General features: G+C 33.7%; 2 protein-coding genes across 3 annotated transcripts; both read right to left on the reverse strand.

Annotated features, from left to right (window-relative positions):
- Positions 1–668: 668 nt before the first annotated feature.
- On the reverse strand, positions 669–5,049 carry LOC115963687. The gene is made up of 3 exons (XM_031082785.1): positions 4,291–5,049; positions 3,061–3,217; positions 669–2,388 (listed from the first exon to the last, which is right to left on the reverse strand). The coding sequence occupies exons 2-3, from the start codon at positions 3,209–3,211 to the stop codon at positions 965–967; spliced, it is 1,575 nt and encodes a 524-aa protein (XP_030938645.1). The 5' UTR covers positions 3,212–3,217; positions 4,291–5,049; the 3' UTR covers positions 669–964.
- Positions 5,050–7,599: 2,550 nt separating this feature from the next.
- LOC115962624 (plant intracellular Ras-group-related LRR protein 7) lies at positions 7,600–14,214 on the reverse strand. 2 transcript variants are annotated; one of them, XM_031081508.1, is made up of 10 exons: positions 13,863–14,214; positions 12,857–12,926; positions 12,600–12,646; positions 11,179–11,287; positions 10,935–11,020; positions 10,609–10,699; positions 9,914–9,999; positions 9,180–9,266; positions 8,937–9,075; positions 7,600–7,909 (listed from the first exon to the last, which is right to left on the reverse strand). In XM_031081508.1, the coding sequence occupies exons 1-9, from the start codon at positions 13,959–13,961 to the stop codon at positions 8,965–8,967; spliced, it is 786 nt and encodes a 261-aa protein (XP_030937368.1). In that variant the 5' UTR covers positions 13,962–14,214; the 3' UTR covers positions 7,600–7,909; positions 8,937–8,964. The 2 variants fall into 2 exon arrangements, with proteins under 2 accessions (XP_030937368.1, XP_030937367.1); XM_031081507.1 differs by having other exon boundaries at positions 7,600–7,921; positions 13,863–14,213.
- Positions 14,215–15,857: the final 1,643 nt, after the last annotated feature.

Raw genomic sequence — 15,857 nt, forward strand, 5'->3', positions numbered from 1 at the left:
TATACTGCTATTTCAATTATACCCCATAAAAAAAAAAAAATCAAAATTTTCTGTATATTTGATTGATAATATTTGTATCACACCCTAACAAAATAGTACAGAGGGATTATAAAATTGTCATCTTATTTTTATATGCAAGCTTTTAAAGTTGCAAATTATTATATGGGCAAAGGTTCAGAAATAGTACAGAACCTTTTTTTAAGCCGAAGAATAATGAATAAATTGTTTAAAAAACTTGATTTGACGAAGTTGACTTTCGTCAATCTGCTGAATATGCATATTCACCAGAACTGCTGAATATGCATATTCACTAGAATCACCAAGATGCTTCACAAAGAAAGTCAAACTCTTAAATATTTTCTCAACCTCAAGAAGTATATTCCATGTAATCCTGTATTTGTTTATTCATCATTTTCATCCAATTGATGCTCCAAGGAAGAATCGGTATTCAAAATATATAATTTGAGAAAGGTCAACTACTCTTGTCCTCTTTGCATCCAAAGGGTGCATTATTATTATTATTATTGATGAACAAAGGGTGCATTATTTAATACCTTATGATTAGTAAGTATATAATAATTCTTTCATTTTTAAAATAACTCAAAAGTTACATCAAGGAATCACATTCTTACACTTGGTGTATCTAGCAAGTCCTAACCACCTACAAAGAAAGATAACCATTGTTGATTTCTTTTTAGGTGTGAATGCAAATTCACATTTCTCAAATAACAAAAATAGGTGATAAGTAACAAGAATTAAAGCCTAAACACATTGAACCAATCACCTTCTACAACTCTATCTTACAGAGGAGGCAAATGTACAAAGAGAAAAAAGAAGTTAAAACTATCACTATACTTTTTTATGAGATAAACACTTAGTAGATTTGCTTAATATGAAAGCCTCAAAATCCTGGTGCTTCCCAGAACTACCTCTGATGCTAGGACTAGCAACACTAGCTCAAGCTCTATTTCCAAGATCCGTCTCCAAAAATCTCTTCAATCATGCTGCAAGTTGGCAACAAGTCAACTTTATTCTTGGGGCAAGTCATGAACCCAGCATCCCAAGCTTTATTGTCACAAGGCTCCATGATGTACTCATGGCCAACCCCACTGCTTAACTTGTTAACACTACCGCTACTCGACCAGTGACTGCCATTTTCAGACTTCGCCTGAATTCCTTGTGAGGCAACCCCAGTGTCCGAAGACAAGCATGAATCATCTTGGACTTCCTCATCTCCCCTTTCATCCCAAGAAGTTTTATCCTGGAGCTGAACTGTGGGACTGGAACCACAGTTGTCAAGCAACTTCTTTGGGTTTGTTTCTGAAATATTGGTGACACCCTCTCCACTAACAACATTTGCCTTTTTGTCATCATCACAAGTTCCATCTGCAGAATCCTCAGCATACTCTTGCAAATCATCCTCCCTGATCCGATCATAAACAGGATTGTTGTGGCATAAAGGAGATTCAACAACAGAATCCTCATCCTCTGTCACTCCATGTTCATTGTCACCATAATCATCACTCCCATGCCATTCATCATTGTCACTGTCGATGTTCATTGGGTCGCATCTGTTTTGCTCAGCCCTCCTTTGAAGCATAAAAACATTGAAATAGTAACTGACAATCTCCTTTTTGGTTCGGGAGGGGAAGGCACTAGGGAGATTCTTCCAGAAATTCTTGTGCAATGATGCTGGATTTGAGAAGACAATTTCATTAAATAAATCTTCCTCCTCCTCACTCCATTTCTGTGCCACATGCTCTCCCATGTCAGAAAACCCCAACTCCACAAATATTTCTTGCCCAACATTCTCTAAAAGTTTATATCTTGCTTCTGTAATGTGCTGTCGGACACATCTAACAGAACCCCCATCCTCACAGCTGCAATCAGTTCTACCATTACCAACATTGTCACCATTGCACACAGATAAATCCAAATCAGGCATTGGAATGACACAGGTCCCCATCAGTCTCTTCTCATCTTCATCCCTAACAGTGAGGTCAGAGTCTGAAACTGCTTCAGGTGTGCCTAAATGAGTTGAAGTGCTCTTGGTGTCCTGTGAACTCCATGCTGGAATATCAGCTTGATGGTTGGGTCCAGTAGGAACAGGTTTCCGAGGAGGATGATCAAAAAGTATAGAATAGGCATCATCACAGTGAGTTAATGTCTTTGTAGGATGCTCGGCATAAAAAAATTCTGGGAAAAAAGATACATGAACTGGTGCCTCTGACCGGAAATCTTCTTCACTTGTACTACTGGTTGCCCAGGAGGAGATGGAAGTGGAGCCAGGAACAATGGCTTCATTGTCCTCACTACTTCTTGGAAGATCAGTAAAAATGTCACTGAGCTTCTCATCAACTTCAATATTGCCTTTTAGGAATCCACCCTCTACCAATTACACATTACAACTTGATGAGTGTTGATTTAAAATTACAAAGGGAATCATCCAATCACTTAGTGATCTAGAAAATTCAACAAAGAGGCGAGTAAAAAAAACCCATATAATGAACCTTGGTATTCATACAACCACTACCTTTCTAATGGTCAAACTAATGACAAACGTGCATTGGTTCAGAACAATGTTTAATCTGAAGATCCAAAATTTCCAACCAGGCACAAACAAATGCTTACCTGGAAATAAATAACTAAAAACTCACTAAAAATATAACAAATAAAGGACAAACCAATTGGTAAGAAGAGACAACTATGTCATTTGACAATGAAGGACCACTGGTGAAGTTCAACCCCTTAGAGGGCTCCCACAGATAGAATCATTTGAAATCTTTTAAGTGGCTAGAATAAGAAGTTTGATTTGAGAGTGGTTCAGAGGTCAGATGATTGAGATTACACAATCAGGTAAAACTTAGATACACAACAAGTGGCACAAATTAGATTAGGTGGGTGTATAATTGCACAGCTAGTATTCCCTATTTACACTTCACATCATAGCCTCTTTTTGTATCTTTTTAATTTTTTATTGACAGGGTGTTAAAGGCTCCATGAACACCGAAGAAGCCCGCATTAAGCATTCCATAAATTAACAGAGACTAAATGCCTCACCTAATGTTTGAGGGACCTGGGAAGCATTTCCAGGAAAAACAGATTCCGAAAACGAAACTAGCCGATTATTGTCTTCCAATTGTCTTGGAAGCTTGGAAGAAACGTCAAATATTTCATCATCATCATCATCAAAACGCCTTTTCTGTACCATTTTTAACTGCATAAAATAGTTTAAATAAGTTAATGCAAAACAAAGAAAAGGGTAACATTACTGTTTGATTGTAAGTTGTGGAACAAAGCAACCAAAGAGAGAGACTTCTACCATTAAAAAAAAAAAAAAAACAAAACAAAAAAGCTGTACATTATTGCTTTTACCAATTGAAAAGATACAAAAGAGAAAAGAAACCAGACGAAGACATTTTCTACATTGCATCGCTTAAAAACAACCATCCATCATTGATAAAAATAAGTTAGAAGATACACTGCTCTTAGTAACATTCTAAAGTGTCTATCTGTACTGGCTACTCTATTTCTCTGCTGCTTAATCAAGCATTTTATAGTCATCCAAATAATTTTGAACTTTCTGTCACTTCACATAGCAGTAGTTATAATCTAGAGCCTCATTCAAAGCCTAACATTTAAACTATTCTAACTTAAGATATTTGTGAACTGCAAAACAGCTAAACTCGGTTAATGTTTCTTTTTCTTTTCTTGTCTTTTTTTTAAAGAATAAAGTCATTCTAACTTTCCATTGGTATATATGCTTTCATATGAAGCAAAGTCATCCTAAGAACTCTTCTGAAACTAAATATGCCCATATACCAAAATAAGTAATTGCAAATTATTCTGTTTCACTACAATTTATTAGATAAACTCTATTGCCAAACACCCTTTTCTAAGGCATGCAATGAATTATATTATAAGCCATCAAAATGCATACATAAAGCATCTACATGTTGACATCACAACCATAAGAAATTAACATGCTATTTATATTAATCAATTTATTAATTTTATTTTCAATTATTGTTCAAAAAATAGATGGGGCCAGTGACTTGTGCAACTCTTCCATAAATAGATCAGTATCTATAATGAGGGGCAATTTGGTAAATATAACTAGCAATCCTATTTTAAAACCAAAAAAATTAAAAAATAAATAAAGATCACTGCAAAAAATTAAAAATTAAAACCTAGATAATTACAACAGATATTTATTTATTTTTTATTAATTAGAAATGGCAGGCTAAATTTTCATAATTATTATTTTAAAAAAAAAGGACTGGTTTATACCTCAAGAAACAGTCTTCAGCAAATGATATATCGGATCGTTGGATCGGGAAATTATAGTAAGCTTACGATAAATTAATGGACAAATTTGGTGAATAATGGTAAAATTTTCACTTTTCCCCAACCTAATTCAACGAAATAAATAATTTCCTCCAAACCCTAACCCTAGATCTTCAAAGATTCAACGAAATCCCCAAAATTGAACCCAACCCACAAATAAATACACCGATTCCAGAGGAAAAACCAAGAAACAGAACAGATCTATGAATCAAACAAACCCTAAAAGAATCAAACCCAGAAACTCAAACAAAAAACCGCGAAATTTTTATACAAATCGGAAGAAATTGGAGAAAAACAAGACCCAGAACCCAAAATCCCTAATTGAAGAAAAGGTTTCACAGATCTGATATCGTATGCACAGATCGAACAAAAATTTCGAAAACCCTAACCCTAGAAATCGATCGAAGCCGTGGCTGGCGATAAAATTGGGATCGATCGGAAGAGGATAGCGAGGAGCGATCGAATCCGATAACGAATCGATGATTCAGAGTGAAAATCAAGATCGAATTTGGGTGAGAAAGAATCTAGATCCGACAATTGGCGGCAATTGAAAAAAAAGGGTAAAAATTGAGGGTTAGCTAAAATTTTGTAAGGGCTAGTTCGGAAAGCGAAATACCGAAAAAGGACACGTATGTGGAATGTAATTACAGGGAATGCCCCTCCTTGTATGGGAATAGAGAAACGTCAATACAAGGTACTTTATAATGAGGCAAACAAGAAGTGATTTCGGGGGATTTTGGATTTATATATATTGTAGCCAAGGAATGAGTGACACGTGGCATGTGAATGGTGGGAAAGTAGTAAATGACAGTTTGGTTCAATTTCTTTGGTTTTGGCACCAACCTTTTTTTTTTTTTTTTCAACTCTCCTTCTACAGATTATTTTAATTATTCAATTTTGTTTCTAAAAAAAAAAGATTTAATTTAATTATATTTCCAAAAAAGAAAAGTAAAAAGGAATGGTTACTTGCTTAATTCATATGAAGCATACCTTAAAAATCAACATGTAATAAGAGACTATAAATTGGATTATGAATAGGAAAAAAAAACCAATATTTACTAATAATTTAAAAGAGTATAGATGAAAGATATCTCACCTGATATTACTAATGTACTTCAAGCTGATTTTAACAACCTCCTTTAATTGAAATGCATTGTCTTTCTTCTATAAAATATATATATATATATATATATCATATAGGGCAGTAAGAAGAAAAAAAGAGTTGTTTTGGTTTTATTAATAGAATATTTTGATTTATAAAAGGAAAAAAATATATGGATATGTATTCATTAGGATTTTGATGATATATATATCATATAGAGTAGTAAGAAGAAAAAAAGAATTGTTTTGGTTTTATTAATAGACTAATTTGATTTATAAAAGGAAAAAAAAAATGGATATGTATTCATTAGGATTTTTTTTTTTTTTGATGAATATTCATTCATTAGGATTTTGATGATATGGACAATGAGCCATGTGATGTGATGAATAAATAATGTGTAAGGCTGCCAAAAGAGTTTTATGACTTATTAACATTGTCCGTATTTCTTTATACGCAGAAATTGAGTTCAAATTTTTTTTTCCCACTTAAAATAAGTGGGAAAAAAAAATTTTAAGTGGGAAAAAAATATTTTATTTAGGGGCCAAACTTTTATTATATTACTTACCTATTATATGATGATATATAATTTGAAAATATTTTATAATTTTTGTTTAAAATTTTATTTTTAACATAAAACTAAGAATCAAAGTTGAAGACTTTTTTTTTGGGTTAAAATTTAATATATAAGTTTAATGGATTTTTTTTTTTGGGTTGAACTCTGAGCATCCTTGTGAGAAAACCAAGAGGTGCTAACTGACCCACGTCATACATGCATTTGATGACATATTATGTTAAAAAATGTTCGAGTACAGATCTCCTGTACCACTTTATGTTCCATCAATTAACAATTTATCATGTATTTTTTTTCTTATAAAATTATCAAATTTTAAAATGAAAAAAAAAAAAGTAAAAAACATGGTAAGTTTTAATCGGTGGAATACAAAAATGGTATATGAGATTTGTATTCAAAATGTTGCAACATTTTATAAGTTTTAGCTTTTAATTTACATAATCTAAAATTGATAAATCCAAATTGGAAGATTTTGGCATTTTGTTGTTGTTGTCTTTACCTAACAACTTCTTAATATTAGTTTTGAAATTTATTCGCTTTGTGTATCCGAGTTGGACAACTTTATGTTTAATCTGTAATAATTAGCAACCCCTCCCCAAAAGAAAACAAACACTTAAATTAATATTTAAATACAATTATTGGTTTAGGATATGTTTGGATATCACTTATTTTGCTAAGATTGAAAAAATATTGCTGAAAATACGGTAGATAAAGGTAAAAGTTAGTTGAAATAGTACAGTGGAACTTATGAATAGTGCTAAAAAGTACAGTGTAGCCCATAAATAGTAGCAAAAATAAGCTGAATAATAAAATAATTTTAATTTTTCATTTTTATCCAAACGCACACTTAGTATATGTTTGGATAGGAATTATTTTCCTACATCTGGCGTTTTGTGTTTTTTTTTTTTTTTTTCTTTTTTTATTTGATGCATGTGTTTCAGCTTTTAAGAGACAAAGTGCACTGTTCACGTGACCCACAACCACTTTATTTAGAAAAAAATATATATTAAAAATGGATCCCACAGTACTATTCACACATTTAAAATTTATTTTGCTACAGTATTTTCAATTTTCTGTAAAATAAGCTGTTTCCAAACGAACCCTTAGTTTCATTTTTTATTTTGTGGAAGACTTTTTTTTTTTTTTTTTTGTAAAGTGTTTTTTCACAAACTTTACAGAGTTTGATGCTCTTGCAGATGGGTAAACACCACTTTCAGTTATTAAAATTTTGCCCTATTTTCATTTGGTACATTGGAGTTTAAAAAAATAGTAATCAAATCCTTAAAATGTATAAAATTATCCAATTTGGCTCATATACTAATTAGTACACTGACCAAGATTCTTATGGTTTAATTAGCACTATGAGTTCAACTAATAGTCTTGACCTTGTCTACATGTTATTAGCTTGTTTCTTTTTAATTTTGAAATACCAGAAAATTCTTCTGTTTGTACTATGGTTAGATTATCTTTGGCCAAAAAAAAGAAAAAGAAAAGGTACAGGTTGTTAAGGTTACTGTCTGTCATTCCACAATCATAGAATTCAACATGCATTCAGTTTGGTTTTTTTAGATTCAAGAACTAAATATTATGTGTGTCAAACACATTTCATTCCATGTATAAATGTAATCTAAATAGTCCCAGGAACCACAACAACCTAAGGAGGATCTTTAAATACTAAGTACCTGTTACATATACAAGCCTGCAAAATGACAGGCATATACAAAGCCAAGCCCTCATTTACAAAAATGATAAAACTGAGTTTGGAGACATTATTTCAAATGTGACCTAAAAAAAGTATATACCAAATTTGTCTATCCCAAGCTACAATGAAAGCTGTTTATGAATTTATGGCTGCCCTTCGCGTTCAAATGGCCCCACCTGATCAAACCCTGCCCTCTAGTCTGTTAAAAAGGAATCAAGATTTAAGAGCATTCATAAAAGGCAAAAAAATATCAAAGAAAGTAAGATAAGATATTGTATAACTTAATTACCACACACAGTTGCAACTGTGGTAAATATGCAAGACATAAAACCATCATCAAGTAGGTCCTACAAACAGAACTGTTTCAGGTTTGGAAACTTTTGGAGTGAAGAATGTGCAATGTGCTTATGTACATCGATTCCATAGTGCCAATTTGTTTTGTTAGAGGTATTTTTTGCACTCCATCGGCCACATTTTAGGTGAATCACATGCATGGTATAAGATGGACCAAAGGTATCTCATTGTTTGTTAAATTCAAGCATCCTCACCAAAGATTACATTCCTTATCCTTTACTATGAGACTATATAACAAATATAACACGGCTTGACAAATTTTTATAATTTGAGTGAAAACTGCCAAGTATCTCTTATTGACAAAATTGATTCCTGTCCAAGCACATGATATTCAATAAGGCCGTTGCTTTTAGCCCTTACTGAAAAGCCTCATGTAACAAACCCAGATGAATCATAACTAGCGATATATACTCAATAAAGAGTGTGAAAACAAATAAAAGAGTAGTGCCAACATTTTCACAACAAAGCCCGGGTGGCAAGTTGTTAAAGGTAAAACAGCTTGCCGCCTAGGCTTTGCTGTGAAAATGTTATGCTTGTAGCTTTATTGCAAATAAAATGGAGAGACCAAAATATAAAGTTCTTGGTGATTTTACAAGCCACTAAATCGAGAATATAAAAGCCTGATATATTCAAGATTCCTCAACACAATTTCCTCTAAAAGCCTGTTTTTTCTCCTTTCTGCTGGATGCTTCTTAAACCTATTAAATCTTTTGATACTTCAGGAATTTAGGCCAAGCAATAAAAATAATCAGATTGGTAGCATTCAGAACTAATCTTGTCCGTATAGGCATGTTTCTAAATTGACTCTCTCGGTGCAAGACACTAAAGTAATTCATTGAGATTGTGGTGTAACAACTTACTCTTTTAGGGAGCACTGATGTAAGACATTCATAGATCAACACCCTCATCAAGGCCTTTTGACCCAATCATCACATTTGAATCAATTTGCTTGTCAAACTTCTTCTTTCTTCTTGCTTCAAAATCTTGAAATCCTTCCATCTAAAAACGTTTAGGGTTCAGTTGGGTTGAAAATACATATTGGGTTTTTGCTGAAATATAAAATGAATAAATTAATAACACTACATGCGGGGACTATGACATACCTGCTGAAATTGATCCATTGAAATAGGATTGCCATGCAGGGAGATATTCTGCAGAACTTTGCAGTCTTTCAGTAGATTCAGAGGTATCTGTCCAGAAATAAATACTAATATTAATACAGGCAAGTCCAGCTACTGCATAAATAGACTAGTACAAAGGGAATCAAAAGAACCATGACTCTTCGATACTTAAACCACCTTATTCAAAACAGTACCAAATAGTAAGGCTTCCCAAAATAGATTAATAACCATGAATCTTGAAACTCCAGAATTCACATTTCTAACCTAAAAATTAAATTTATATAATCTTCAGAAAATTGCTGAACTCTCCTTTTGACTGGCAAAGTCCTGAAAGCAAACACCATCACTGTCTTAATTCGAAAAGGTCCATCAAATGGTAGTCAGGAAGTTGTACTTAGCGGAGAATAATATGTTCCGATTCTCTTCTTCAACCTAAACTATATCTTTTCTCTTTTAATTTCTTCATCTGTGTTGACCACGGGACAAAGTTTGCAAGTCCAACGGCTTTCGAGTTTGATAAAAGTAAAAGGGGCATTATCAATTCTGTTTTGGGGAACTTTAGGAAAGATAAGACTTTGAGGTAGAAAGAAGGAGAGAAAATGACGAGAATAATAGCTAAGTAGATCAAGGAAGAAGGGAGGCTTCAGTATTAGGAAAGTTGACAAGAGATCCACATGCATGTGTTAAGAGAGAGAGAGTGAGAGGTAAGTTAATACCTGGTTCACGTTATTATTGTCCAAGCAAAGTGATTTTAAGTGAATGAGATTGCAGATTGATGCAGGTAGATCTTCAATGAGATTATCTGAAAGGTTATCCAGAACATGAAGCTGTGAGTGGTCAAAATATAATTAAGAAATTACAACCATGGCACACAGCTGACAAAGAAAAATTTACTCAAAAGTTGGAACTCTTCAAATAGAACCAAACAAATATATATATATATATATATATATTTGGACAAATAAATAGAACCAGATAAATAATGATAAAATATGACACATGAAGCACAGAAAGCAGAATCGTGCCTCCAGCTTGTCCACTAAAATAACACAACCTATAAACAACTTAACAAATTCATAGTGATTGTAAATTTTATAATCAAAGGATAACATCCAAAACATAATTGCAATACACATTTCACAACATATTGATGAAGTATGAAAGTAGCATGGCATAGAACAAGAAAAGTAATGAAAAATGTAAAACTTTAGGTCAAAATGTCGTGAAAAAGATGACATATGCTATTAGTAAAAGATTTAACAAATTTGTTCATCATCTATACACATGCAGAAATTATGACCTTAAATCTCAGAAATCTACATAATGTTCAGATCCACTTATTCTAGTGCCTTATAGGCAATAGTTTTTAATGTAAAAGAAGACATTAATCTGAAGAAAGATTTAAACATACCATTTGCTTGTAATTCTTCAAGAGAGAAACAACTCCCAATTGATTCTGGAAGAGACTTCAACTTGTTATTTGATACATTTAAAAGCAATAACTGCATCATCAACAATTCATATTAGATCCTGGAATTTATAAGACATGCTAAATGTGTCATTCTTAATATTAAAATACCCAAGAAAGCATGTGAAGTTAACTTCTAATCATGATTCTGATCAATGGGCACCACAATGCGACTCCTATCGAAGTTATTCTACAATTAAAGAAACCCAAACCACAGAGGCAGTGAAACAGCCAAATAGCATTCAGTTTCATTAGATAAGATTACTCACATTGCGCAAGCTCCCAATAGTCTCAGGCAAGCATGTTAACAAATTTCCAGAGATGGATAACCGCTCAAGCCTCACAAGCTGTCCCACTAGAGACAAGAAACATAATCTGGTTAGATGCTAGTGAAAAAGTCTCATGCAAGTTACAATTATTCCATGACAATTGCAGATAAAGCCAAGGAAGGCAAACAAACTATATCGAATTTATAAATTAGCATTATCTTACTTATTTAGAGAAGAGAATTACTTTCATCAGGCAAGGAGGTAATTTGATTTCCATCAAGTGTCATAAGTTTTAGAGACTGAAGTTTCCCCAAGTTTGTAGGTAGTTGCTGGACAAGATTCTCAGCTAAGATCTGAAAAGATAGGGCAACTTTAAGCTCAAGCTTTGCCAATATCATATTATGATGATCACTCATGACAATAAAAGCAAAAAACACCATGTGCATATAATCATGTCATAAGAAATATTAAAAAAAAAAGATAAGACTTAGCAATAAAGTCACAAGAACAGCTCTCAGAGATAAGTTGGTAAATAAGATATCCAACTGTTTTACGAGACTAAAAGATCTAACAAGAGAAGAGAATGGATTGCTTCAATGAATCTCTTACAATTAATTCCCAAGAATTGCTCTTCTGATGTATGTCCCTCTCTAAGACTCTAATTCTCTCCACCACAGTGAGATAAAGCAGAACCAATACAATTATTATTCCTTATAAATATTTGTATCGACATATTCTAAGCTGATAAACAAACTGAAAATCAGATAAGTTCAAATCCATTTATCCATTCTACCTCCAAAACGTCACTTGTTTAGCAACCAATGCATCAGCCAACATTAGTGTATCTCAATGTAATTCATTAACAAATAAAAAAATGGTTCTATTGCCAATCAATGCTTTTTTTTTTTGTTTGATAGGTAATAAGTGTAGTTATACTGATCAAAAGTATTAAAAAATTAATTTCATGATGAAGAACACAAGGGAAAAAGGCTAGTCTAAGAGAAACAAGAAGTCTATGTTGGATGAACAATCCAAGAAACCCCAACACCGAGACCAATCAAAAAGAGTGTGTTGACATAATGATTTTTCCGTATCCTAAAAAAAAGACGATTTTGCTCCGTCCAAACAATCCACATCATACAACCCGGAACCATATTCCAAATATCTGATCTATGCCTCCCAAGCCAATCAATGCTTAGTGAAACTGGGTAGATCAATCCAACTTATCTCTTAAAAATGCAGCAGGCAATATGTAAATTTAAAGCTTACACAAATTTATGAATCTATTAATAGGTGATCTCTCAAGTATCCAAACTCTCTCACTACCAGATATGTTATTAAGATAGAATATATATCCTTACTTTCTCTAAAAAAAACTCCCATTTTTACAACTATGTTCATTCTTGTAGTTTAAGCTGGTATATTACATTGACTTAACAAGTCACTGTGAGCCATGTTGAAACTTTGTCAATTCAAACAAATAACAGATTATCCCGTAATCTTTGATTCAAAACTAGAAGCACTGTTTCCATCAGAAATTGAAAAGCTCCTTCAAAATCAAGCAGTTAAGGTTTTATCACTTATTTAAATGATAAGTGCATTTATAACCTATTTCATGGAAAGGGATTACAGTTCACATACACAACTGAATTTAAAGATTCTTACCAGGCGCTGCATGTTAATTAATTTGCTTATATCCACAGGTATGTCAACTGCAAAAATAAATTGAACTTGAGTAGGAGACAGGTGTTAACTGTTAACAGCATGAAGACGTTCTTTTAAAGAAAATTAAAAAAAAAATTAATTAATTAATTTCTCACTGCTAAATCAAGTACAGAAAACTATGAGAACGAGTCTGAACGAGTCTTTTTCACCAATGTTAACCCAATGACTTGGGATCTTCATAGGAAAAAGAGCATTACCTATTTTATTGTGGGTTAAATCAAGAGTCCGTACAGATCTATCCAGATCGAAAACTTCATTTGGGAACGCCTGTTGAAGAGAAATAAAGTATCCATGAGTAAAAATGGTAACTCTTCAACTGGTATCATAGTATTAGTATCCACAAACTCACTTCATAGTTTTACACAAATTGACAGGTCCTGATGAATGATACGGTTTTTCTTATCATTTATGCATGCATAAAGCAGTTCACTTTTATGTATTGAAAATATCTCCATGTTGGTATTTATGTGTCTCTATATTGATCTGATCAAAACATGCACTGACTACTTCAATTGCTAACATTAATGCATAGATCAAACCATCATATCTAATCATTTCACTGTTGTCCAAGATATGCAACAAAACTGAAAAAGTTTAACCAATGAAAAACTTTATATTCTCAACAATACTGGAACCCATTTCATTTCAATTATAACCGTCTCCTACTCTAAATTACATACAACCCACACTAAATCAAAACCACTCTGAACAAAAGCGGGTGACCTCCACTAAAAGAAACAAAACTTTTTTCAGTTTTAAAACTCCAGGATTGAGAACAAAACAAATACTTTTTCTGGTTCCACATGGCACACAAATATACATAAAATACATTAAAAAAAAAAAAAAAAAAACTCGCCGTGACTTTTTCTATATAAACAAGCTGTCAATCTCAAGTACCTCACACCCAATCAGCTCATACTCAATATAACTCCAAACACAATGATGGGTCATAATTCTTAATCCTTGGCTCATGCACAAACAATCACGGCCCTCATCCACACACAAAGAAAATGATAAGTGTTTGATTATATGATAAAGTTAAAGAAACCCAATTCCTAAAATCACAAATTGATCAATACCCACTTAACCTTTCAAGTCAATAGATAATTCAACGACCCACAAGCCCAAAAAAAGAGAAGCACAAACATAATGAATATACAGATAATATTGTAGAAAAAAGAACAAGGGAGAGAGAGAAATTACCTTCAATTTGGAGTCTCGGAGAGCAACAATGCCGGTGGATCGCCACCGTGCAATCCTACTAGCCTTAGAGTCCGTGCTCCTGCTCACACAGCAACCCATTTTTGTGATCAACAAAAAACCAAACAAACTAAGAGAAATGAAAAATTAAAAGCTCTCTCTCTCTTTGTCTCTATGTGTGTGTGTGTTTAATTCGATATATTTAACGTTGTTGTTGTAGAAAAGAAAACAGTGGTGGTGGTGTGGTCTGGTCTAGCGTCTAGGTAGGAGAGAAGCTAGACTTTTTTAAAGGAAGGAAACCGCGTTGTAAATTGTCGGCCTTTTGTTTATGAATTCATGTAATCTTTCCTTGTACTTTGTTTCTTGGCTTTTTAATGTCATTGGATATGAAAAAGTTTTACCTCCCATTGGGTTTGAAACTTGTGTATCTTTGTTTGGACTTTAATATTATTTTTGGAAAAATATTATATCATTTTTAAAATATATATATTTTAAAATTATCTCATTTTTTTATGTTTGAAAAATATATCATTATTTAAAAAGTTTTTTTTTAAATTATCTCATTTTTCTATGTTTGATAAGCATTTTAAGAAAATGCTAACGAGTGTTCTAAGGATACTCGTTAATAATCCATTTAAAGAAAATTTTTATAGGAAATAAAAAAAAAAAGTAATTAATATTTTGACAGTTTTTTTCATTTCCCATAAAAGTGGTATCAAAACTTTCCTTAAATAGATTATTAATGAGTGTCCTAAAGGCACTCGTTAGCATGACCCAACATTTTAAATGATCTAGAGAACTGTTTGTTGATTTTATTTATTTAAAAAACAATTTTATTTCAAATCAAACTTGTGGGGATCGTTCGATTAATAGGCCAATAGGATTCAGAATTAGTTCAGGATTGTTGGGCCAGTGGCCCATCCGAGGCTGTATACCCGTCCGAGGACACCATTCTCCTCGGCAATACGCGTCCGAGGACGATCGCGTCCGAGGACGATCAGGACGTGGTCTCACTGCGATCAGATCTCAGAATTAGGTCATCTCAGAAGGTAGAGTAGCCGACTAAAGATGAAAGAGATAAGGCAAACAAATATCTGAAACTACAGCTGCTTCCGCATTAATGACCACTCAACCAACTCTCTGGCCGCATTAATGTGGAGGTGATACCTGAACAGTAGGGAAGCAGCCTTACAGCTGCCCATAGGAAGTTCCAGGAGGTGCCAGATGGGATAAAAAGAAATCCTTCGGACATAACCTACATGTGTGCGGCAAGGATGGAGCGCAAAGGGGGGTATATAAACTAAAAGAATAACATGAAGAAAGGGATCGGGGGAGAAAAAGAAAAGGGAAGAACAGACATAAACTAGAAAGGAGAAAGGAAGAGGAAAAAGAGAGAATTGCACTAATCACTAAAGAAAAACGTTCATTGTACCAACTTTAAAACCTTGAACGGGCTTGAGAGTAAATCTTGGAGGTAGATATCACAGTTAACCTAGTTCTTTACACCCACGCTCTACAAATCATATTGTCTGGGCCTTTTACGTACGAACCCAATACTGTTTAGGTTCGTCACAAAATCATGTCCTTACAATTGGCGTCGTCTGTGGGAAGAGCTTGTGTTAGCTTGTACAACCTCTGATACAACGTTTCCGATGGAAGGAGTGGAACTACCTCATCCCGCAGCGGGGCTGCAACAGGATGATGTCAACTTGCATCAGACGGAATCAAGGGGCTCTCAGCATGGTGGTCCTCGAAGGAGTCCCGAACGGAGGTTAGTCCGGGAGGGGAGTATACATACCACTCATACCACGAGGAGCCATACACGCGGGAAGAGTCACGTTTCCCACGCGAAGCATGGTGGGGATCTGCAACGTGAGATTGCGAACTTGAAGAGAGAGTTGCGCTATGCACGACGGGAACGTTCCCCATCTCGCTCCGAACTATCGTCCGGGGAGTCGGATGGAACTAGCTACAGGAGGAGGTCGAGAACTCCGCAGA

This window comes from Quercus lobata, chromosome 10 (assembly GCF_001633185.2).
Source record: "Quercus lobata isolate SW786 chromosome 10, ValleyOak3.0 Primary Assembly, whole genome shotgun sequence".
Taxonomy (NCBI): Eukaryota; Viridiplantae; Streptophyta; class Magnoliopsida; order Fagales; family Fagaceae; genus Quercus; species Quercus lobata.

What these genes read in the sequence shown, in the direction of transcription:
- LOC115963687 (XM_031082785.1), bottom strand. Translation starts at nt 3,211, where the DNA reads ATGGTACAGAAAAGGCGTTTTGATGATGATGATGATGAAATATTTGAC. An exon ending in CCAGGTCCCTCAAACATTAG is followed by an intron (nt 2,389 to 3,060) that starts GTGAGGCATTTA and finishes TGTAATTGGTAG; the next exon opens with AGGGTGGATTCCTAAAAGGC.
- LOC115962624 (XM_031081508.1), bottom strand. Translation starts at nt 13,961, where the DNA reads ATGGGTTGCTGTGTGAGCAGGAGCACGGACTCTAAGGCTAGTAGGATT. An exon ending in TTTAACCCACAATAAAATAG is followed by an intron (nt 12,647 to 12,856) that starts GTAATGCTCTTT and finishes TTATTTTTGCAG; the next exon opens with TTGACATACCTGTGGATATA. An exon ending in ACAATAATAACGTGAACCAG is followed by an intron (nt 9,267 to 9,913) that starts GTATTAACTTAC and finishes ATTTCTGGACAG; the next exon opens with ATACCTCTGAATCTACTGAA.